The sequence below is a fragment of the Pinus tabuliformis genome, chromosome 9 (assembly GCF_031772625.1).
Source record: "Pinus tabuliformis cultivar Carrire ecotype Pingquan chromosome 9, CPIR1, whole genome shotgun sequence".
In the NCBI taxonomy this organism is placed as follows: Eukaryota; Viridiplantae; Streptophyta; class Pinopsida; order Pinales; family Pinaceae; genus Pinus; species Pinus tabuliformis.
Genome location: NC_142307.1, coordinates 79,172,138 through 79,198,722, shown reverse-complemented (window position 1 = coordinate 79,198,722; position 26,585 = coordinate 79,172,138). Strand labels below are relative to the sequence as shown.

At 37.0% G+C, this 26,585-nt stretch overlaps 1 protein-coding gene across 3 annotated transcripts in view; it reads left to right on the top strand.

Annotated features, from left to right (window-relative positions):
- The first annotated feature begins 2,317 nt into the window (after positions 1 to 2,317).
- LOC149147194 (sodium-dependent phosphate transport protein 1, chloroplastic-like) overlaps positions 2,318 to 26,585 on the top strand; it is a 374,349-nt gene continuing 350,081 nt past the window's right edge. For all 3 annotated transcript variants that reach the window (XR_016263648.1, XR_016263649.1, XM_089445626.1), the window contains exons 1-3: positions 2,318 to 2,648; positions 13,600 to 14,165; positions 16,243 to 16,350. Coding sequence is in view for 1 of the 3 variants with exons in the window: in XM_089445626.1 (XP_089301752.1) it covers positions 2,594 to 2,648; positions 13,600 to 14,165; positions 16,243 to 16,350 (729 nt within the window). In the remaining 2 variants the exon portion in view is untranslated. The remainder of the gene's footprint in view (positions 2,649 to 13,599; positions 14,166 to 16,242; positions 16,351 to 26,585) is intronic.

Sequence of the window (26,585 nt, the reverse complement as noted above, 5' to 3'; positions counted from 1 at the left end):
CGAACTAGTTGGAGGGTCTGAGAAAGGACATAGAGAATGTCTAAGCGGCAATGAAGGTTATCATGTCGAAGATTGTGACCTTGGATAGAAAGGTGGAGAACTCAAACGAGAGGGTGGAGATTGTTGTAGTGTTTGTTTTAAAGGAAGTATTCAAAATCGAGGAGGGTGGTGTCAATAAACCACTTTGTGGCGAAATGAGAGCCTCCCCTCCGGAGCTCATCGTGTAAATGGAGATTCAGCAAGAAGCGGAGCAATAAGAACTTGAGGAAGAAGGGAAACTAGGGAAGCAAAAGCGGAAGATATGGAAGAAGTGACGCAACAATCCACAAAAGGAGTTGAATAGACAGTATATAGCAGTAGGTTTTTTTGTTTCTATGTAGATATTAATATGTTATGCAAGTATGTAAATGTTAATGAATTTTTTTGGTGGATGTATAAGGGAAATCATGTAGAAAATTTGGAGAAGAAGAATTTGAAATTTCACTGTCTCTAGTTAGAGTAGTTTTGGCGGAACAAGGCACTCTTATTGCTATCAAATGTAATGGTTCTGGCCAGATTCCGGATTGTTTAATAGAATTACAACTGTTTCTTTTAAAAAAATAATTAGTTATAGATGTAATCTAACATATAGAAGAAATAACCTTTTTTAGGGTATTTTTATGGTCAATTTTAACCAAATTTCTACAAAGATTTTTTAAAACTAGAGTTTAAGTTGTTTAAACTGTAGAATCCCAATGCCCTAAGATTTTTCACGATGCTGAATCTATTATTTATTCATAAAAGTAATTTTAAATAACAAAAAAATCACAATCTTATTTCAAATTGTATCACCGCATTCCATTGAAAATAACTATTTCTTATAGCCATAATTATATCTTTAAAATCATTCATATTATAATAATAATTTACGTTATAATAATTATTTACAATCTATTCTACTTCTTAAACTAACGGGTACTTAAATTTAAAAATGTAATATAGAGTAAAAAAATAGACGTTTTTGATTTCAGACTTCTGTGATCCATATCATTATCAAATATAATTTTTGGAATAATCACATAGTTGATTTAGAGCCAACGTTTCGAACCACCTATTGTTCAAGCCTAAGGACAAGGATATCTGAGATTAGGTATAAATAGTAGAGATGTCCCCATGTGCGAGAAGTAGCCGTTAGAAATCTAGTTAAGTAAATAAATAATTTTAGTAATAAGAAGAACGTTAGAGATTAATTAGGTCAAAATAATATTAAAAATAAATTAGTTAGGATATTAAATACTAATATAAACATAATAGAATAATTAAAAATATAATTTAGTTAGGATAATAGATACTAATCTAAACGTCATAGAATATTTAAACATAGATAACCATTAATAATAAAAAATAATAATAATAAAAATATAAAAATATAAAAATATAAAAAGAAAATAACAAAGAAAAAACCAATAAAAAATAGTAAAAAAAAATTTGAATAATGAATAAATGTTAGGGTTAATAATAATCAACCAATAAAATATTATATACACATAAATATGGAAAATAAAATGAAAACAGACATAATAAGGAGAGAAACAGATTAAAAACATAGACGTCAAGAAGAAAGGGCAGCAACCCAACTCCTACTTAAGGTCCAACCATAACTCCTACTTAAGGTCTAACCATCATCCCTATTGAGATTCCTTAGATGTTTTTCAATTTCAATGGCCTCACGTAACTTCCTATGATGAAAGTGATCAATCCTAGCAATGACCCGAGAGTTTACAATGCAGACATAATGCAAAGTTTTCTCTGCATGCTCAGCAATAGTCGAGGAACGGGAACGCCTATGTCTGAGGTCAACATCATGTTCCTGAATACGAAGATTAATGGAGCGACCTGTTTCCCCAATGTAGGGAATCCCACAAGAGCAGGGGATTGAATAAACCTATTTCATGTCTTTAGGGTTAACAGGGTTCTTGACAGAGCTAAGGGAGCTTCTGATAGTATTAAGGAGGTTAAAGATAGCCACAACTTTATTCTTTTTAAGGATGTGAGCAATCTTGTCCATGGTTCCCAAAATAAACTATATGATTATTCTGAAAATTCTATTTGATAATAAAAACAAATGTTATTAACTCCGTCTATATGACCATGTTAAACCAAGCAACTAAACTCTTGAATTTTCATTTTTTAAAAACAAAACAATTAATATTTTTTAATTTATTGTAAGATATTATGAAATCGAGGCATGTAAGTGTAACACGTTTCGACTGAATAGACTGACACGTTTCATCCTAAACCTCTGATATCCACACACTCTTTTGACAGCGTAAATATTTTGACATGGTATTATCTGCGAATATCCCGTTCTACAGCACAAAATCACTGGCATTGCGTTTGAAGATAATTTAATTGAAGATTGATTCTAAAATTGCGAGGAATTGTCTGCCCGGGAGGTTCACATTGGCCTCGGCTCTCAGCAGAGCCAAACAGCACATAAAATGATGCGGTATAGATAGAAGTAAACAGGGATTTTCTATATATACATCTAAAGCTTAAGCTCTTAAGCTGCATTTCCCTGCGTAAATAAGTAAATATATAATCCAGTTGAACCATGACTGTTGGAGCAGTCCTTTCTCAGGGGCCTCTCAGCCATTTCTCTCTGCCAGGTGCTTAAATGTCTAGCAATTTTTTTTTTTTCCTCTTCAGTTTATTCAATTTGAGAGCATTTCTATGTCTAATATAAAAGAATATTTTTCTTGAATGGTTCATGATTTAAATTCTCATATACAGATAGATATTATTGGAATCTAAGGCTATAATCACGCCTTTCGTTTATTTTTTCCTTTCGTCTCTACTGTAAATATGAAAGACATTTACCATATACATAGTCATATTTTCTTATACAAAATCTTCTTCGAAAATTTATATGCCTCGGAGGGTTTTGAACCCTTGCTATGGTGATGGAAACGAAAAATTTCATGATAATTTATTGGTTTCTGACCATCGCACTTCTTTTAATGACATGCTATGACTTGACATATGAATAGCTTATGATTTTAAATATGCTTATGATAATTTATTGGTTTCTGACCATCACACTTCCTTTTAATGACATGCTATGACTAGACATATGAATAGCTTATGATTTTAAATATACTTCTAATCCTACTTCTTTGATTAGAACATATAAATACATTCTAACTCTGCTTCATTTTTCTAGTTCAGGCCTGAATGGGTGGTCTTAATCTCGTATTATATGCTTATCTGAATTTCTACATGATTGTGCTGCGATGTAAGTCACAACCACTTCGATTGTGAAGAGTTGAAACATTGCAACTATTTTCTACTCCTCTACCTGAGTATGGGAAGTTATTTGACGCATAGCTTATTGATCCAGGGCCATGTTTAAGGTTTTTGCACGTATAATGGAAGCGAACATCAAATGTGGCTCACCATGCGTGGTTCTTATGGCTGAAGTTTTAGTGTTGACCATGTTTTATCCCCTCGCTCTTTGTACCTAATATGATGGATGTTCTATTAGTTACCCTTAGATCCCGATTATATTGCATTTATGGTAGCTTGCCCTCTATGTATATGAAATTGTAGTTGCAAGGTCAAGGGCAAACCATTCGTTAATATTTTTTTACTATTTATTGGATCAAATTGTAGTTGCAAGGTCAATGGCAAACCAATCTGTTCTATTAGTTACCCTTAGATCCCAATTATATTGCATTTATGGTAGCTTGCCCTCTATGTATATGAAATTGTAGTTGCAAGGTCAAGGGCAAACCAATCGTTAATATTTTTTACTATTTATTGGATCAAATTGTAGTTGCAAGGTCAAGGGCAAACCAATCATTAATAATTTGTTACTATTTATTGGGCCAAAGATAACGAGTGGCCAACGATGGTCAACTTACCAATTCATGCGCTGAGAATGATTGTTAAGCCTTGAATTGGCACCATACACTCTGCCTTAGTGTTTAATTGCGCTGAGAGGCACACTTTGCCTTAGCGTTTACTTGCGCTGAGAGGCACACTCTGCCTTAGTGTTTAATTGCTCTAATTGCTCTGAGAGGCGCTCTCCAGCCCAAGAAGGAAGGAAGAAAGAAAGAAAGAAATTATTTTAACGTCCACGTGGCTAAAGATAGCCTATGGGACAGATTGTCGGCCCTTTTTCTGTGCAGCTTCAAAATAAATGCTCCCAGCTTCTCGACAAACCCCTCGCTAAATAGATTATCCCAAGAGTTAGCTGCCAGTATATCTGCATAACTTTCCCTGTTGTCTTTGAAGGCCTCACATTCTAAAATGAAATGTTTTTCTGTTTCCACTTTTCTGGAAGAACAAAAAATGCATACTCTTTCCTCCCACACTTCCTTTGGCCTTTTCCAGCGCCCTTTTTCACAACGGAGTTGATGAGAATTAGTCCTTAACTGAGCAATAAGAATTTTGGCTGTCCAAGAGATATTGGCCTCTATGTATGTTTTTGGTTGATGACTATGCTTGAGATTAAACACTACTTTTTCTTTCTTCCTAGCTCCTTATCCCAAGTACGCTTGTGGAACTTTTCCATAACAAAAGCTTTTATCTCTTTGCTGTTTATGGAACACACGTTCAAGCAAATACCCCATTTACTAAACCATTGTTATTTCGCTGCATCCAAGTTTTTTGCTCTTGCACAATCTATCATTAAAGATAAGCTTAGGCCATCTACCCTCTTCCATTTGCTCAATTTTTTTAAATACCTTATGACTCGCACCATAGCAATTGCTTCAATAGGAACAGTCCCTGTTTCACTTAACAAGATAGCATAAGGAACTGCACTTTTAATCGTAAATTTGTTTGTAATCAAATGCTTCTGAATTTTCTCAATTTGTCTCCATTACATGTCGGATGTACCACTGGGCCATATAGTTCACAACCATAGAGAAGCACTAGAATCACTAGAAGCCCAAAAAGAGTTTGAGTGGTTTTCCAGTCCCATAACTTTGCCTCTCTACACCTATTTTGAAAAGCATAAAATGCTTTCCAACCCCCCCAAAGTTCTTTTCTTTCTACAACCATTCCAGCTTAGATTTTTGTTGAAGTCAATTCCGAGGTATTTGTAATCCGCAACTTCTTCCAGAATGTTGCCTTCAAAGTAGAACTTATGCTGGTTATGTTTTCTTTTCTTAGAGAAAACCACTACTTTCGTTTTGCTGATATTGACTTGCATCCCCACACTTCTACAAAAATGCTCAAGGGATAGTAAGTGCTCTTGCAAACCAAGAGCCGATTTAGCAATCAGAATAAGGTCATCTACATACAAAAGAAGCCTTATAACAAACTTGCCCAAATAGATACCATCACCCCCTTGCGAATTTAACCACTCCTCAAGCTTATCGATATATAAACCAAAAAGGGTAGGAGACCGGGGGCAACCTTGCTTGACCCCGATATCGCTTCTAAAACTTTCAGAAATGCCTGTTGAAGTTTTAATTTTGACTTTCACCTCTTCATACAGCCTATGCACAACTGCTCTCAAATGTTTAGGAACCCCAAGTTCCTCCATTCTGTGCCAAAGCTTATCCCTAGGAACCGTGTCAAACACTTTTCTGAAATCAACAAAAGACTTCTTCCTTTTTCTCCCAAACTTTTTCAATGATGTGCTTAAAGACAATGATCAACTGTGGAATGTTTAGGTCTAAAACCTACTTGCCCTTTAGCACGCTTATCTCTTTCTTCTACCTACTTGCTAATTTTGTTTTCTAGCATGCTTCCAAATAGCTTTGCAAACAAAGGGTTTATCATGATGGTCCTATAATTGGAGGGATTATTGACGTCACCGCTCTTGAAAAGAGGTATTGCCAGATTAGTTGTCCAATTTGTGGGGAGCCCCTATTGTATGATGTTGTTGAAGATTTTTGTAATGTGAGGTGCAAGAATCTTTGAGCCCCACTTTAGATATTCTGCTTGGAGTTTAGCTAAGTCTTTTGCTTTTCCAACACCCAACTTCTTGATACCCATCTCTACCTCTTGTACCGTGAAGAGTTCAATATCAGTGTTGACCAAGGGGGGAGGGTCAACCTTGGGAACCCGCTAATAGAGTTGTCTTGCATAGTCAAACCATTTAGAAGCTATAATATTATTTCCAATTTGTATCTTTTTTGGTTGGAGCTCCTTCCAAAATAATTTGGGATTATTTTTCCCAAGAAAGATTAGTTCTTCCCTCCTTGAAACCATGAAATCGCCCTTTTTCTTGCTTAATTACTGCTTGTAAGCTTTGAGCTTTATGTTATCCTTGTTTGACTCTTTCTACAGTCTCCTTGCCTTTTTGCATTCCCCGTCAAACGAAGCATTAACTGGAAAGCAATTTGTTTCAGAGTTCTTAATTTTTGCTCTTTTGCACTTTGCAAGTGCGCATTGAATTAAATGTGTTAATTCATGACTATGAAGGCTGTGAATTGTAATTTTCTCCTTCTCGAAGAGCCTCTCTAGTGTCATTTTGAAGGTATTACAATTTTATGGGGTCAAAAGAATTCTGCCATGTGGGAAATTTTGTTGGACATGCTGAATTTTTTACTCTAATTGTTTATTTCCAATCCAAGAGAAACATAAATAAATTGGCTTGTGATCTGATTTTAAGTCCCACAGTTGATCTCCAATCAAAACTTCCTCCATTTTCTCACACAAACCATGCGAGAAAATTACGTAATCTACCACACTTGCTCCATTGTAAGTATTGCAAGTGAAATTACCGGACTTTGCCCATCTAGTCAAGCCATTACAAATGACTAAATCAAAGGTCCCACATAGAGTAAGCATTTGTTCACCAAAGAGATTGCAACCCTTGTCCTCTGAAATTCTTTCCCACTGATGATTATTTTCTTCTGTAAGCCAACTAGGGTCGCAATCATCTTTGCAACAAAGAATGCTAGCTTGCTCATTTGCAGTCCTAGCATTGAAATCACCCACTATAAGGACTTCACCTAGCCGCGAATATGTTGCAATATTTGCTTTTAAGGTTGCAAATGGATCTTTGTGGTCAAGCCCTCTGCCTTTGTAGATTTTTTATATTTGCGACGCAAAATAGCATGCTACAATTTTGATGTGGTTTCCATTTTCTTATATTTTAAACCAATTGAATTGCTTATTTGAGTCTTCTTTTTCTAATTGAATGAGACGACCTTCTTTCTCACTTACTAAAACCATGATACCCCCGTGCCCTTTGCCATTCCCTGCTGCCTTGTTCTACACTGCCATCTTCCAGTATCCTTCAAACAGAGTTGTCTTGCATCCTTCATGCTCATGTGTTTCTATGAGGCAAATTATGTCTTTATCTTCCACAATAGGCCCTAACCTAGGTCCTTGTCTCCATGGGTAACCTCTGTAGTTCCAACAAACTAATCTGAAGGAAACCTGGGTATGACTTGATTGCTATTTATTTTGACATGCAAGACTCGCATTTGAGTCTTTGTCCCTACTTTCCCATACTGGCCTTGCTTTTTGATTTCCTGTTGAAGAGTTTGTTGCCTCTTCTTTATTACCATCTTGCTGCTTTGTTTTGGAAGGAGGTCCAAATCGCGTTATCACAACTTTGCCTTTATAAATCCATGCTCTCTTGCCTTCATCTCTTGCTGCCCTAACCTTTAAAATTTCCTCCCTTCTTTCCTCCTGTTGTTTTACAGTTAAATCTTCTTCTAGGAAAAAATGAGAACCTCTCAAGAGATGTTTCTTGCTTAGAATGATATATTTATCACGCAAGCTAGACATGATGACTTTTATGGGCCTGGCTCTCTCCCCGTTAAATTTCCCCACCCTCCATGCTTGTCATATTTGTCCTTGCCATAGCAACTTGTCTTTCAAGAAGTCTCTTGCAAGGTCAAGAGTACATTCATTTTTCCCATAGTCTTTCACCCCTTTAATAATTATGTTTGCTGCCCTATTTTGTCTTTCCTTACCTTCACTATCTTACATGTTGTCAACCTGAATATTTGTTTCTCCTTCCTTATTAACAGAATTGCTAATAACTTGAGCCCAAGTTTTGGAAACTTTGGTGGAATCTCTTTTCGTTTCTTCTCTTGCTTTCTCTTCATGGTTGTTTATTTGAGCAATCATTTTCCCTTTATCCTGGGATGATTTCACATTCACCACCTCTATACTTTCCACTACAGATTTCTTTATGTTTTGCACATCCGCCTTCATGCATTGCCATTCTGTCTTCCCTATCAGGGGAGCTTCTTATAGCAATGCCACTTGTTCTTTTAAAACTTTATTGCTTTCTGCTAAAGCGTTGTTCTCAACTATTATTGTATTAATTTTATGATCTCTTTCCTGCCCTTTAGCTTCTAAAACCTCCAACCTTTGTTTTGCATTTAACAATTCTTTCACATAAAGATCAAATGACCAGGTGAGGTGTGGATGTGGGACTATATAAGGCAGAATCATCAATGAGTTCTGTCCTGTTATGCTGTGTAAACAAAATAATAAAAATATAAAAATAACCATATGTTAAAATAAAAATAAGGTATTTACCCATGGTATTCATCTAGAATAGAAATACAAATAACATAATGACCCATGGTATTCATGTGGAATATAGCCTATTTAAATGCAGAAAGGCTAGCCTAGATGCATCTTAAATATGGTATTGACCCATAGTATTCATCTAAAAATAAGGTATTGACCCATGGTATTCATGTGGAATATAGCCTATTTAAAGGGGGAAAGGCCAGCCTAGATCCATTTTAACTCCGAATCTACCAAGCACCGAGAGGGATCAAATCTACAGATTCAGAGTTAAGATGGATCTAGGCTGGTATATGATCAACACTGATGGAATAACAAATGACTTTGTTTTGCGTGTCGTCCTTAATAGCTCTATTCCCACCTAATTTTCATAGGTTTCTTTTCATTCCCATCAAACTTTAGAGCAAAATATGCCTTCGGGATATGATATAGACTAATGCTGTTGGAACATGTAGACCATCCTTAATAGCTCTATTCCCACCTAGTTTTCATAGGTTTCTTTTCATTCCCATCAAACTTTAGACCAAAATATGCCTTCGGGATATGATACAGAGTAATGCCCTTAGAACATGTAGACCATCACGAGATACTTAATATACAGCTTGAGTGGGCCTAATGGTTAAGAACACGTCTTTCCTCCAAAGAGGTCACAGGTTCAAAACCAGAGGGGGTAGAGTATGTATGCCTTCGTAGACTTAGCAGTCAAATCACTGCGCGGAGATGGGTCTCTTGTCCCACAAACAAGGGGGTCTCATACACCAATGTGGTGTCTAGCTTCGCTGTGACCTTAAAATTGGATAATAATAATAATAATAATAACTTCCGTTTTAATTTTGTGTGGGGTTTAGTCCCATCAGGTTACTTGTTCAAATCTCATGGGGAGGGGCTGAGTGTGGGAGTCACAGGTGGGGATTAACACTGTCTCACAGGGCATCCAGACTTGACCTCCTGGTGACCGCATCCCATGGGTGGGCAGATTGTTTTTTCATCCAACATTGGGGCTGGCCCCAGCTTATGCTTAGTCTAGTTGGGGAAAAAATATTTCCATTTTCTGAACCATAGTTGTGATGGAGCGCCCCCCCCCCCCCGAACCCGCTCCCGAATCGTGCTCCGCCGGAGCGGCTCGGGAGCGCGCTCCCTAAAAAAAATTTACGCTCCCTGCCCTGTTCGAGAGCGTTTCGGGGAGCGATCGCTCCGTCGTTCTCGGAGCGATTTTTAATGCGTGGGAGCGATCGCTCCCCGATCACTCCCGGGCGTAAAAAATCGCTCTGGGAGCGTTTTGACGGGCGCCGGGAGCGATCCGGCGGAAAAAAATTTCGCGGACGCCAAAAAAATCAATTTTTTTTTTTTTTTTTTGGTTTTAAAAGCCCAATGGGCCTAAAAAATTTCATTGTGACTTCATTGAGCAAGAGTTTGGAGCAAGAGCAAGAGCAAAGGAGCGAGGAGCAAGTGCTGAGGAGCGAGGAGCAAGTGCCAAGGAGCGAGGAGCAATCCTGCAGAGGTAAGTAACTTAGTAATTTAGTTAGTTTAGTTAGTTAGGTAGTGATTTAGTTAATTTCATTTAGTTTATTGAGTTTAAAAATCATAAATTTAAATTAAATTAATAAATTAAATTAATTAATCCCAATAAATTAAATTAATTTGCAGATTCAAGAATCAAAACCCTACAAACATCAAACACCATGGACCTGGCTATATTTCTTGGCATTTTCCTCTGCCTGGTCCCTTTTATGGTTATTATGGTGCTGGAGAGTAGGAAACGGAGGGGCCAAACTGAAGAGGGGGATGAAGAAGCTGGAGAAAGTCAAATTGGTGAAAACCCCGGTGAGGAGGAGCTAGAGGAGGGTGAACATGACCCTCAAAAAACTAAACAAGACCAAACTCCATTGTGGAAATATGTTAACAGGGCTGAAACAGGGAGAGGGGGTGGAACCACTAAATTTCATTGCCCCCATTGCAACACTGATTACACAGGTTCATACACCCGTGCTAGAAGACACCTTTGTGGGAAAAGGCCATGGGATGGAGACAAACAAATAAGAATCAAAACTTGTACAGCGGTGTCAGCGGCGGATAGAGCCAAATACATAAGGGAAGAGTAGGAAGCCCAACACAGATCAAAAAAATCAAGGGGTTTCTTTGAACCAAGCTCACAATCACAAAGAACTCCTTCAGCATCCTCCCAAGGCAGTGGATATGGAGGCACAGGGTCATCATCTTTAAGGCGTAGAACCATATCAGATTTCCTTGATGAGGGGTGTAGGAATGATGTGGATTCAATGGTTTACAGGTTTCTCTATGCATGTGGGATACCATTCAATGTTCTTCGCTCACCTTATTGGCACGAAATGGTTTCTGCCATAAATGATGCCCCTAAAGGATACAAGAGCCCTGGGTATGACAAGGCAAGAACCGTTGGCCTTGATCATGAAAAAACAAAAATATCACATTCTTTGAATAGAATGACAAGTTCTTGGACTGACCATGGGGTGTCCATTGTATCTGATGGATGGACAAATGTAAAAGGCAAGACATTGATAAGTGTTCTTGCTGTGTCTGTTAGTGGTCCCATCTTTCTAGCTGCACATGATTACTCAGACAAGTTCAAGACCGCCATCAACATTGCAGAAGCATTACTTGAAACAATTGAGTGTATTGGCCCATACAATGTCATCCAAGTCATCACTGATAATGCTCCTAATTGTAAGGCAGCGGGAGCAATTATTGAGGATAAATACCGCAACATATTTTGGTCTGGATGTTTGGTTCACACATTGAACCTTTTGTTGCATGATATTGTCAAGAACAAAAATGAACAATACCAATGGATTGGTGATTTGTACAAGAAAGGAAAACAAATGATAAAATTTATTACAAATCATAGCAATACCCATGGCCTTTTCCGCAGTCACTCGAGATTGGAGTTGTTGAAGATTGCGAAGACCAGATTTGGTAGCTATTACCTCACCTTCAGGCGCCTTTTGAAGGTAAGAGAGGCATTAGCTAGCATGGTATCAAGTCCACATTGGCAGGTATTAAAGGAAAGGGCTACAAATGTAGCTGACATGGCAGGTTTTGAAATGGTGGAGGAGGCCGCTCTTGATGGGCAGTTTTGGACAACTATGAGGCAGGTATTGGATTTCACCAAGCCAATTTATCACATGATTCAGTTTGCAGATACAGACAAACCAGTGATTGGCGAGGTGTATGAGCAAATGGATACCATGTTGGGGGAAATAAAAGACATTGTTCATAATAGAGATCCCAACTTGTACAAACTGATTCATGATTGTGTGTGTGAACGGTGGAATAGGCTTAATCTTCCACTACATTGCTTGGCGTATATCCTTTCGCCAAAATACTACTCTACATCTTGGTTGGGCCAACCTGCAGCAGGGGGTGGGGTTAGGACCAAACCCCATTTAGATCCAGAGGTAACTAAAGGATATTTGGAAGCATTAGAAAAGTTGGTACCTGACAGGGAGGAATGTGCCGCTGTGCGCTTTGAAATAGGCAGATACTTCAGTGGCACTGGTTTGTATGGTAACTTCCATGCAATGGACGACAGAGATAGATTTGATACTCTCACATGGTGGGAAACATATGGCGGGCATGGACTTTTGCCAAAATTGGCAAAAAAAGTTCTTTCACAGGTTGTAAATACTTCTTCTGCAGAGAAGTGTTGAAGCACCTACAGCTACATACATAATGTGAAAAGAAACAGACTCAATGAAAACCGAGCAGAAAGCCTGGTTTATGTGCACTACAACTTGAGGTTGTTGAGTCATTACTGTGATCGGGCTTATGAGGATCCCACATATAAAATTTGGGACAATCACCCAGAGGATGACAATTTGGAGGATGGCATTGTACATATTGAAGAACTGGAAGAGGAACTTGTAAGGGATGAAGATGAAACAGCTGCAGCAGCCATGCCACCTCACCTCCACCTCCACCATCCAGTAGCAGTGCTCGAGGTCTGAGTCTTGTTCCTTTGCTGTCGCCACCTCCATCTACACCCTCACTTGGAGGTTCTAGTTCTGGTCGTCGGTCTGTGCGGGAGACTCCTAGAAGACCACCACGACCTGCTTATACTCCTGGAGACTCTCGTGGCAAGGGCCACATGTAGATTCTGATTTACAGTTTACTTGTCTTTTTTAGTTTCTATTAGACTTTAGTTTTCATAACTATTAGAGTTTTGAGTCCTTGACTCTTGACTCTTGACTCTTTCATATCATAATGATATTTTTTGTAAACAATATATCACTGTGACAATGAAAATTTGAAGTTTGAAGTTGGGCCTTGGCAATTATAACTCATTGGTAATGATGTGAATTATGAATATGATGCTTCGTGAAAGACTAAAGTTGTTTCATTTCATTTCATTATTCACGTTTCATTTTATAAATTTATAACATTTCATATCATGTTAACAGTTAGAAGTTAGGATTTGGAAATATCTTAGATATTACTTCTTGTAATGGTTAAACTTAGCTTACAAGTACAACTTTGGTGATCAATGATGATAAATGTTATTGAATTTTCAATTTTGAAAGCTTGAAGTTGAAACTTTAAGATTGAATTTGATGAATCATGATTCATGAGACTCAATATGTTGCAGTTGTAATATGTATTTTACTAACTTGTGGACATGGTTGATGACGATTATAATTTCTAGATGATTGATGTGATATGGTTCAATGATCAATCTATGTTTTTTTATGTTTTTTATGTCTAATTCATCATTCTACATGTTTTTGTTGACATATATGTATCAAAAATTAAAAAATATAAAAAATATATATATTTTTAAAAAATCGCTCCCAGATTCGCTCCCAAACCGGGAGCTTCTGAAAATGGTCGCTCCCGCTCCCATTTTCGCTCCCGCTCCCTGCTCCCACTCCCGCTCCCAAGCAACATGGTTCTGAACCAAAAAAGTGTAACAATGATTCTGCTCACAAGATTTGCTCCATTAGTCTTCATTTCCTTAAATGATTTTGGTGATATGTTTGTATGGTTGATGAATATCATGATTTTATTTTTTGCAGTATTTATAGACAATTTAATTAATGAAAATGAATCTCAAATTTGATCTGTTGATTAACACAGGTTATCAATATAATCAAGCTCTAGCAGTTTATGGGGTTGACTGCCATGAGACCCAGCAAAGGATGTTGCTATCCTGGCCTCCCTCGTGGTGCCTAAGTTCTAGGAGAAAAATAACAGCGAAATGGAACATGGACTTGAGAAACTTCTTTCATGGGAGGTTGGAGTGTACTTCTCCAGCATTCAGAAACAATATTGGCAGAACTCACCATGTAAAATCTTGGAGACAATCTTCAGGGAAGTTTCAGTTTTTCCTTTCCTCTGAGTCAGGCAATAGCAACTGGTCAAAGCCAAGAAAATCAGGAAAGATTGGCGTTTCTTTTATAAAATATAGGCAGCACTCTGAAAATCCTGACACAAATGATCCCAGGATTAAGGCACGTGCAGATTTTGAACCTGACATTGGAGCAGATGCACCAGATGCAGTGAGCTCATTCAAAGTATTGCCAGCGTCTGTTACAGTGCAGGGGGTGGTAGACAGAGGATATTTATGGTTGAATGAGTTTCCAAGGCGCTGGTTGATTGTGCTGCTTTGTTTCTTTGCCTTTCTTCTTTGCAACATGGATCGTGTATGTTTCCTATCTTGTTGCTATTTGAGCATCCAATGCTGTTGTTTACCTTTGAGTTAGCTTCTTTTTCTTTTCAAAATACTGGCTGTTGTTCTGACTTTAGTACTTCAATTTTATTATTCATTGCTATGATGAAGTCATTAAGATAGTCACTGCTTGGTGATCAGTAATTTCCTGGGCTTGACTCAGAAACTGAAATGACAGTATGATGATCCATAATTTCCTGGACTCCACTCAGAAACTGGAGTGGTGAATCACTCTCAGCTACTTGACCCGAGTCTTATAATTTGTGGTGGGCTCGATGAGACTCTAACCGTAGCTGCATATTAACAATCAACTGTGCTCCACCATAACTACTGACAATAATAGAGAAGAATAAACTACAGCATACATATGCATTCACTATAGAATTACACATACAGAATTCTGTTTTCCTCTTATGGATTTATCTTTTGTGTGCTTCTGGACTTATCAAAATGCAACTGTGTTCCTTAGTGATCTGTGTTAATAGCCCAACTACAAAAAAATAAAAAGAACATTCACACCATCGACATTCACATAGAGATTTTTTGAACTGGAGAAAATCCCTTCTGGGTATTAAAAAACTCCAGTATATCTTAAGGCCAATAAATCTCAGAGATACAATGGTATGCATACAACATATATTACTTTATTTTTCCCTCTATTAGTCATGGAAGACAGAATGGCTGTCCGATACAGTGACTACTCTCAGATATGTCAACTCGGAGATACAGAATGGCTGTCCATTTAATGACCACTCTATCCCTCTCCCAGTTTTCTTCCAAGCTTCTTTTTAACTCGTTCAACCCCATCTGCTCTAAAGCTTTGATCTCTACCTACAGCAAAGAATCTGTAAGCTAATTTGCCACTCATCGTCTGTTGGGCTGTTAAGCTTACATGGTTTTTTCTCCTTCCTTTTCAAATCCTTTTACAGATCAGACCTTCCCATTCTGGAGGTTTTTCATCCCACAAAAACTCGTTAATTTGAGGACTCGACCTTGCTAAAACAACAGGCTGTGTACTTGCAGTCCTCTTTGTTCTTCTCTCCCTGGGAGGAGAATGGTCTGCTTCCCCTTTTGCTTGCGATTCTTCCAGGTATATATTTGATCTGATCCCAATTGATTTGAAAGTTTTCAGGATAGAATTGAGAAACTGGAGTGCCATAACCACTCATTTATTCACATTGCATCCTCTTATATTGTAGGGAAGAAATTTGTGTATCTTCCCAGCTTGGGTTATTTCTTATATACTGCTTAGGGTAATTAAATGCAGCCCTATCATCTGTTAATCTGTATGAAATAAAAAAAACATTCATGTTCAAGACATACAGTTTTTCTTTAAAGGAAGGAAAACCCTTCTGGGTAAAAAGAATTCCAGTATATACTATATCTTATGGCCAAGAAATTTCAGAGATATAAAAGTATGCTTCCAATAGATAATACCTTGTTTCACCTTCTATTGGTCATGAGATACAAAAAGGCTGTCCAGTAGAGTTACTAATCTGAGATACAGTGACTCAGAAAGACATAGTGGTTGTCCATACAGTGACTACTTTGTCTCTCTCTCAGTTTTCCTTGAAGCTCCCTTTTAACTGATCCAACTGTCTGCTCCAAAGCTTTGACCTCTGCCTACAGCCAAGAAGCCATTAGTTAACTACCCATTCATTGGCTGCTGAGCAATTAGGCTCACGTGGCTTTTTCTCCTTCCTTTTCTGATTCTTTATGGATCACGTGGATTTATCGAGAGAGGATATCAAATGATTCCATGTGCCAATGAATTATTGTAAAGTCTACAAACAACTGTTACATTGGTGGACTGAGCACAAATTGCTTTTTTTTTTATGCTGACTGGAACAATCCTGACAACTTTTTTCTTCCAAATTTATGCATCTTTGTCACTTTGTAAAAGCATCTGGAAATAATGAACAAACCACATTGGAAATTGCAGAATATTTGCTGGCATAGTATTTGTTCGAACTTTAAGTATTTCATATCCAAACAGTTCTTGTTTAAAATCATTTCTACACCTATGTGATAAATATGTTGATCCTTTGTAGGTAAACATGAGTATTGCCATCCTTCCCATGTCTAAAGAGTTTAATTGGAGCTCAACAACAGTTGGCTTGGTGCAGTCTTCATTTTTCTGGGGTTACCTGCTTACTCAGGTGAGTCATGTTCAGTTGTCATTTGTCTTTTATTTATGTTACCAATAGAAATGTGAACAGACAATGTTTAAGTCTGTTAGTTAGTTGATCAGCATGCAAGCCGGTTGAACTGTCAGGTAAAAGCCATTTGAGTTTCAACTTTCAACAAATGAAAAATAAGACACGTTAATTGTTTCAGTCCCCACAGAACTGAATCATTTCAGTTCCTACAAATGCAACTGGCTATTAAACTGTAAATTCAATAGCATAGAGACTCTGGGAAAAAAGGTTGGACAATCTAGAGTAGTTTAGTTTAATTATATTCCTGTCCAGTATGTTCTTCCTTGACAGAGATCTGATTGTAAATCTTCTTGTAGCCAACAAATAGAGATCTTGCTTATTTCTGTTAATTTGCAGCATTTTTGTTTTTTCCTGAGTTTGTCCAGACTGTTTTATAGGCTGTTAGTTCTCTTCTCGGCAATAAGATCAATTGGTATCAGAGCATCTTTCTTGATATCTCAGTGATATCCAAACAGAGAGACACTGCACTCATGCAGTTTGGCAACCTGGTCAACCACGGGGAAGGTGAACAGACTAAATAAGTTATGGGAATGCAACCTGAAAATTTGGGGACTTGAAAATAACTGGCAGTTGATAAGGATGTTCAGAGTGTGAAGAAACAAATCAACAATTGCGAACCAAACTGTTTGTTACTGGTCAAACTCTCACCTAGGAGGAAAAGTTCTAACCTCAACAGTAGAGCCCAGAGTCAACTCTTAGGTAAGCCACCCATTGTCAACTTGGAGGCCTTGCACCACTTTTTAGATTAAAAGAAAAGAAGCTATCCTAGTCTAGGGAGGAATCTCTATGGTTAGACAAGTTAATTTCATTGCAAAAAGTGTGATAGTATTGTTAGCTTGGTTTCGACTTGTTGATGCCGCCTAGCACACACACACCTAGGTTAGTGTGGGAAAAGTCTTTAACCCCACAAGGTGTGACTTGGTGGCAAACTAAGATAGGAGATGGGGTTTTCACCTATTCTGAACTCTCTCCGTTAAAACTCTCTCCTAGTTAAAGCTAAGGGGTGGTCCCTAATGAAGGTTAGATGAAGTGATGAGCGTTTCTAGGAGATCTCAAGTTAATGGGACTACTTCAAAATTATGAGCAAGCTTAGAGAATATAATGAGCATTCTAAGATATAGATCCAATAATCAACACAACTTTCAATAGATAAACATGTAAACCAGTGCCTTAATGATTGTTTTAAGAAATAGTAAAGACTTGCTCAAAAATATGTTCAAAATGAGATGATAAGTAGTCCTGCAAAATAAATCAATATTAGATGGAAAATATCAATTGCAAGATACAAATTGCACCTTAAAAAGATGCTCAAATAAGGATACTATCATTTATGATCATAAGCATGTATAATAGCAATTTAAAGGACAATGACTTGCAAATGAAATTAAATGAACCAAAGTATTACTTGCAAAAGAAAGTGTTGTACTTGCTAAATGAGATACTCAACAACAAATCTGATAACTTCAATGGATAGTGAGGCTATTCACCAAGACAAGTACACGAGATAAGTAAACTTGCAAGTAAATTGGAAAATGTTCTAAAGTAAATGAATAAGAATGATATGCAACTTAGCTAAGCTAAGATGCAATTGTTTTGGTAAAATTTTAAACTAAATGCCTATTCTAGATGAGAGATTCTTCCTTCAACCTCTTACCAAAAGGTAGAGATTGGGGTGACTGCAAGGAAGATGGGTTGATGAAGCACTTGTATTCGTTAATGATACCCTTCCTCTAATTTTTACAAGCCATGTGTGCCTTTGTTCTTACAAGGGGACAAAACCACCTTCATAATTGCAGGGTCACACACTTTACCTTACTCTATACCAATTAGAAGAACTTTTAACGAAATCTTTGCCATTTATTTCTATACAACCAATCTTATGTTTGGAGGTAGATTTTAAATATGCAAGATCTAAAACTAAAATGCCTAAATGGGATGCTTTAGATGCTATTAGTGCTTGCAAAAGAAAGTACAAATGTCTCAAAGTAAATGAATCAATTGCTCAAAATGAGATTGCACCAATGACTTCAATTATCTCCAACATTACTCACAAGATTTACACAAGTAAATGGCATGTAAATATAAGCTTCATAAATAACCCAACATTTGCAAGTATGCTCCAAGTAAATTTCTTCAAAAGATGTACCAATATAATTAAACACAAGTTGACATGAAGCATGTATCGATAAGTCATGTGAAGCGAAAATGCTAAGTAAATGAAGTTAAACCAATTAAAATGTAACAAAAATGGAAATGCTTGCTTGTAAGTAAATGAAATGATTGTTAGATTGTAAATTGCTCCAAAGTAAAATGCTTCACAATGTATGATGCGTGATCAAAACAACAAGTCAACATATAATGACATGACATAATGAGACAAAGTGCTCCAAAGAACAATTGCTAAATTAAGCTTGCCACATAAACTTAAAAGTATTTGTTTGCTCCAAGAATGTGCATGAAGTGTAATAGGTTACAATATACAAATACTTTGGAAATGTAAAGCAAGTTGAAATAAATTTAAATGTGGATGCTATCGGAGTTAGATTACCAAAAGAGCATGTAAATGAACTAAGTGAAAAAACTAGAAAAATGAGATGCAAGTCAATCCACCCACAAAAGTCTTCTCTCTAAATGAGGAGGAAGGATGCCATGGGTAAAATCCCAAGCTCCCACAAGAAAATTTGGATTTTTATTAAATGTTACAATGAGGAGAAGACTTTTAGAAGGCTGCCCAAAAAGATGAAGGAGAATATTTTATAAAGTAAGAACTATAGAGGTTAGAATTTCCTTGTGAAACTTGGCAACTACAATAGCCAATGGAAATCCCTCAAATCTGAAAATTACAAAGAGAAATCAACGTCAAAGGGCCCACGACCTAGCTATTTTGCAGCTGCCCTCAAGCAACTCGGCCCTATAGAAAATGCTCACGACCTCCTTGAAATTTGATCTCCACGTGTGTGAAAGGTCCTGCAAACATTTGTTAGAAGTCTCAAGAAATTGCTCCTCAAAACCTGCCACAAGATGAGTTAGCAAATGCTTCAACAATGGGTTGCAAAACAAACAGAATGTTAGTGAAGAGAGAGCATGAAAAGAAGACAAATTTTAATATACACTAATATACAAGGAACTAAACCAAGTGATGAGAGTGAAACCCCATACTTTTCTACTTTAGAAAAATTGCTCTTAATTAGCTTATGTAATCTTTGAAAGCTCTAGATCAAAAGAAGTATGAAATTTAAATTTATAAATGATTCAAGTAACATATGGGAAAGAGAACTCCCCTCTTGCTTCTCTTTAGATGAAAGCCTTGAAGTTAAAATCGATGGGTCTTGAGCAATCTTGAATTCGAGAGTGAGTTGGTCTATTTGAGACTTCTCCCATGCCCAAAAGGATCTTACACACAATTCAAACAAAGTTTTCCTACACACTTGGAGACAAATATTAGCTTACAAAAGGAGTTAGAGCAACACAATGGGTGAAATAAACTAAAGATTCCTCCAAAAATCAATTAGCAATTTCACTCCTAGAATACTACTCTAAATCAAATATATATGCAAGATAGCTTGCAAATATAGATCCACAACAAATGACAATAGAAGCTAATAAAAACCAAATGCATAAAAAATTCAAGCATAACAATATAACATGGAAAAAGATCACGTCAAGATTGCCAAGATAACAACATCACTGATACTCCAAAGTCTTTGTTTTTTAACAAAATGCAAGTGTACAAAATGGTAGAGTTGCCTCAAGCCCAATAACTCATAACATGAATATATAGTGAGAGACTATTGCTCACTTAAATAGAAATTTGGGAGACAATCCCAAAGCAAATGGTGAGAATCTCAAAGCAAATGGGTGACAATCCCAATGCTTCTCTATGCAATTCAAATTTCCCAAGTGGACTATGGGTTGCAAAACAAACAAAATGTTAGTGAAGAGAGGATGCAAAGAAGATAAATTTTAATATTCACTAATATACAAGGAACAAAACCAAGTGATGAGAGTGAAACCCCATAATTTTCTAGTTTAGAAAAATTGCTCTTAATTAGCTTATGTAATCTTTGGAAGCTGAGAGACTATTGCTCACTTAAATAGAAATTTGGGAGACAATCCCAAAGCAAATGGTGAGAATCTCAAAGCAAATGGGTGACAATCCCAATGCTTCTCTATGCAATTCAAATTTCCCAAGTGGACTATGGGTTGCAAAACAAACAAAATGTTAGTGAAGAGAGGATGCAAAGAAGATAAATTTTAATATTCACTAATATACAAGGAACAAAACCAAGTGATGAGAGTGAAACCCCATAATTTTCTAGTTTAGAAAAATTGCTCTTAATTAGCTTATGTAATCTTTGGAAGCTCTAGATCAAAAGAAGTATGAAATTTAAATTTATAAATGATTCAAGTAACATATGGAGAGAGAGAACTCCCCTCTTGCTTCTCCTTAGATGAAAGCCTTGAAATTAAGATCAATGGATAGCAATCTTGAATCCGTGAGTGAGTTGGTCTATTTGAAACTTCTCCCACGCCCAAAATGATCTTACACATAATTCAAACAAAGTTTTCATGCACATTTGGAGACAGATATTAGCTTACAAAAGGAGTTAGAGCAACACAATGGGTGAAATAAACTAATAATTCCTCCAAAAATCAATTTGCAGTTTCACTCCTAGAATACTATTTTAAATCAAATATATATGCAAGATAGCTTGCAAATATATATCCACAATAAATGACAATAGAAGTTAATAAATACCAAATGCATAAAAAATTCAAGCATAACAATATAACATGGAAAAAGATCACGTCAAGATTGCCAAGATAACAACACCAATGATACCCCAAAGTCTTTGTTTTATTAACAAAATGCAAGTGTACAAAATGTTAGAGTTTCCCCAAGCCCAATAGCTCATAACATTAATACATAGTGAGAGACCATTGCTCACTTAAATAGAAATTTGGGAGGCAATCCAAAAGCAAATAGTAAGAATCTCAAAGCAAATGGGTGACAATCCTAATGCTTCTCCATGCAATTCGAATTCCCAAGTGACAACTTGATTTTTTCCTTAGAGGCCCACGTAATCCTTGACGAGGGAGACTTCGTTGAGATGAGGGGACATGTGGGAGAGTGAGGTGACAATCCCAATGCTCCTCCATGCAATTTAAATTTCCCAAGTGGCAACTCGATTTTTTCCTTAGAGGCCCACACAATCCTTGATGAGGGAGACTTTGTTGAGATGAGGGGACATGTGGGAGAGTGGAGTGGAGTGGTAGGAGACCACTCTCCTCCTCACTCAAGTGAATTCCAACCAAACTCAAGACTTGAGCTTGAAACTCGAGCTAGCTTCCACAAATCGTGGGATATGTCCTTGAGAACTTGTTGTCTTCTCCCAAGAAATTTGATTTCTCTTTTTTGTCACATGTTTCTCCTTGATTCTTGGTCCATGGTGGAGTAGACATCACTCTTTGACTCTGATGATTTTCCATTTCATTTCTACGTTATTTAGCATGTGCGGATATTTATTTTCTCCAATTTATTTAATTTATGGGCTAATTTATTGCCACATTTTCCACAAAACTCAGGGAAAGTGGGTTTTGAGGGTCTAAAACTTATTTTTTAGAAGTTTTACCTCTCAAATTGTGTTAGATCCCTATACTACTAGTGTAACCCCTTATTGTTATTAGTACAACTCCCTTATTATATTGTTGTGCCCATGTAGTCCCCATATTGTTATTATTGTGCTCCATAGAAGCCCACTATTGTTATTATTGTGCCCTTACATTATTATTGTTATGTCCGCTTTGATTATATTATGACTCCTTAGACTGCTCTATATAGAAAGGAGGTCTTGTCATTTGTATCATCCAAGAATTGTTCATTTGTGTAATGTAAAGGAGGTCGCCCCCTCGAAGAGGCTAAATTCTAAGGCGTTTATCTCTCTTTTCTATCTTTTTGTGAACTGGTTTCATAACATTTGGTATCAGAGCTTTGGATTCTAGGGTTTCGCTGCTCCAAACAGGTCATCGTGGAATTTTCGCTATAACTTTTTCGCTACGAAGTTTCAGAAGCTAAAACAAAAACCCATTTGACCTGAAATCGTTTTGAACCTCGAGTCCAAATTTCAGATCTTCTCTTGCTATATTTTTAGAGATATGATCTAAGGAAGTTAGGGTTTTTGAAAACTCCAGAATTCCATCTCAAACAGGTCATTGTGGAATTTTTGCTATACTTGTTTTTTTGCGAAGTTTCAGACTCTGAAATTAAAACCCATTTGAGATGTAATTTTGGTGAGGATTGGGCCCAAATTTCAGACCCTGGTTCGCTATATTTTCGAAGATGAAGTCCAAGACATTTAGGGTTTCTGCAGGCTTCCAAATTACATCCTAAACAGGGGACCTTGGGAAAATCGTCATAACTTGCTCTCTGAGCATACAATTGAAATTTCGTAAGAAGTTTCAGAAAGAGGACAGACTGTAGTTTTTAGTGTATCGGTTTCAGGTCCTAAGGTTGAAATAGTGACACGTGGTACTTCATACAAGTTCGCTCTACTTAACCAGTCTATAATCAGGTCATCGTGGGAGATTTGACATAACTCTTCCTTGCAAGATCCAATCTTGATCAGACTTGCAGGGTTATAAAGAGGACTCAGAGGGCCACTGTAAGACGCAATTACAGAGTTACAGTCGTTTCAAGATCGAGCTCCTAAAATCAAGAAAAGGCGATATGAGGAAGTTTGATGGCAAGGATTCGGTAAATTGGATACTACAAATGGAGCAATATTTTGATTTACATGAGGTGAAACTGTTACAAAGGTATGTATTGCATCTTCATATTTAGAGCCAGATCAATTTTTATGGTATAAAGGGCTTTGCTCTCGTAAACCACTTGTTACGTGGTCAATTTTCACGGAGGAAATGATAGCACATTATGAGGATACAAAGAGAAACACCTTCTTTAGCCAATTGATAAATCTCAAACAAAAGTGTTCAATGGCAGAGCACGTTGAAGACTTTCAAAAATTGAATATAAGGGAAAATGATATTCCAGAGAAGCAGAGGATTGATGTCTCCATAGGGACTTTAAAGGATAACATTCAACATGAGGTTCATCTTTGGGAACCTGATTCATTGGAGAAGGCATTCAGGTTGGCAATAAAAGTGGAAAGCAAAATTATGGAAACAAGGAAGTCTACCCCTCACAATTATAAAGATGGAAGTGTTGTTTCTCCTAGCCTTCCAGAACTTACAAGGTTGACACCACAACAATTGGAAGAAAAAAGAGCAAAAGGGCTTTGTTACAATTGTGATAACAAATACATTAAAGGTCATAAGTGTGCTGAGAAGAAATTATTTTACATTGATTGTGAAGAGCAGGAAGAAAATGATCAAGAAATATCAAAACAAGAGGATATACACCAGGAACCAACCACAGAGAAAGAAGAAATGAATCTGACCATATCTTGTAAAGCATTGGCAAGAATTACCACTCCTCAAACTCTCAAGATTGAATGACATATCAAAAAGAAAAATGTTTAAGAAGTGAAAGATCACATCGAGAAAGAAGAAATGAATTTGACCATATCTTGTAATGCATTGGCCGGAATTACCACTCCTCAAACTATCAAGATAGAAGGACATATCAAGAAGAAAAATGTTCAAGAAGTGAAAGATCACATCGAGCATCAAGAAATGAATCCGACCATATCTTGTAATGCATTGGAAGAAATTACCACTCCTCAAACTCTCAAGATAGAAGGACATATCAAGAAGAAAAAGATTCAAGTAGTGAAAGATCACATTGAGCATCAACAACAAGTTCTCCAACTTTTAAAGGATAACGCCACTTTGGTGTCGAATCGAATGAAACAACAGGAAGATCAACATCACAGTGAAAGAAGTTTTGATGTAGGAGATTGGGTATTTTTACGGCTACATCTCAAGCAAACTATTTATGAGAAGGAAATGTTGGCAATACTACATGCACTTAAGAAATGGCGACCTTACCTAATGGGAAGACACTTCAAGGTAAAAATGGATCATGATATTCTTAAATACTTTTTAGAACAAAGATTATCTTTAGAAGAACAGAAAAAATGGGTCACAAATTTGTTGGGTTATGACTTTGAAATCATCTACAAAAAGGGAAGCAAAATGTTGTTGCAGATGCACTCTCAAGAAATGATGAGGATGTGGAAGCATTGTTTTGTGTTATTTCTGTTATCTAACCAGATTGGATAAACGAAGCAAGGGATGAATGGAAGAAGGACGAAGAAGTGTGGCCACTCATTCAAAAGTTGCAGAAGATCCCAGTTCAAACAACATTGCCAGAACTTGACGAGGAAGGAAAAATCATATTGGAACCTGGAACAGTCATAGAAACAAGAACCCAACAACTACGAAATCGTTCAATTTTAGAGTATTTCCTCAAGTGGAAGAACTTACCCATTGAAGATTCCACATGGGAAGACAGTAATTTTATACAGAAGCGTCAAGAACTACTCAAGCGTTAAGAACAACACTTTTTGAAGGAGAGGGGCATGTTAGGTCCATATACTACTAGTGTAACCCCTTATTGTTATTAGTACAACTCCCTTATTATATTGTTGTGCCCATGTAGTCCCCATATTGTTATTATTGTGCCCCATAGAAGCCCACTATTGTTATTATTGTGCCCTTACATTATTATTGTTATGTCGGCTCTGATTATATTATGAGCCCTTAGACTCCTATATATAGAAAGGAGGCCTTGTCATTTGTATCATCCAAGAATTGTTCATTTGTGTAATGTAAAGGAGGTCGCCCCCTCGAAGAGGCTGAATTCTAAAGTGTTTATCTCTATTTTCTATCTTTTTGTAAGCTGGTTTCATAACAAATTGTCATATAGAAATTTGAGGGTGAGAGGTGTAATTTTGAGCACACATATCCCATACAAATTCTCTATACATCACTTATTACATTTTACATTCAAAATTTATTCAAATTTTCACCCTGCAGGAAATTTAAAAAAATTAAAAAAATTAACCTCTAGACTGTTAGTTTTTGTAGCATCGGATATGTTCCAGCCACGAAATTTGGTGGAGAGCCTAGAATACATGAGATCTCCATAACCCAAAAATTGTTTATGGAAATTCTTCCTAGAAATGTCTCAATTAGATTATTAACCGATTTTTAAATATTTCCTAACTCTAAACTCATGGAATATGGTTAATTAATCAATTTTAATTAAGTCAAGGCGAGAATCATCTAGAAACTCACACGGATCAATCTAGAAATGATCCTAGCCATCGCTTATGTTTTAATTTTGGCCATTGGTGCTCCAATAGAGGATTATAGGAGGAGGCCGATGTGGTGATGGAGAAGACACTTGAACAGTTTGATTTCTTGGCAAATTGATTTCCAAAGTAGCAGCAGTCAGTTGCTAGAGAGAGCTAGAGATCGAAGCAGTGTGTGAGGGGCAGAGACAGTGAGGCTAGAGGAAGTATTCCAGATCCAGTGAGTGCATTTGTAGAGAGGTAGAAGAGCCGTAGAGAAGCTGACGCGGGGACTACGAAGTAAATTCTAGAGGCAAGTTCGATTTGCTGAGAGGGAAAGACATCTTCAATTCTAGAGGCCAAGAAGGAGTCCCAAAGTGTCAGAGAAGCATTTTTCTAGCCAGCAAAAGGCAAAACGACTTCATTAGAGACCAGTCAAAGGCTTGACGTCAAGTAGACTGTGCAGTGCAGCGCAAAGGATTAGAGGACCGAGTTTTTTGAAGGCACATTGTGCCGGTGTTTGCCTGTTGGGTGAGGAAATTCCTCACTAGATTTTTTGCTAGTATTTTTCTCGTAGGATTAGCAAATTTCGACATCCAATTGTACTCAGAATTTCTCAATGCTGCTTAATAATAAAACCCTTAGCTGCTGCACTGGTTTTCCTAAGTTGGGTTTTTTCGACGACTTTTGTCCAAAAGTAATTGTGTTATATTTTATGTGTGTGTGCTAGAATTTCTAAGTTTCTAGCGCATTATTTTTCCACAGTATTTTAGTTGTGAAGGTTGCAGTCTGTTTATTTTGATTTGCCGTAGCAGATAAATTGTTAAATTAATTAACAATTAGGAGAAATAATACTAGTTGCTGGAATAGGATTTCAGTGGTGAAATTTTCACATGGTACCAGAGCGCAGCTGATTAGTTG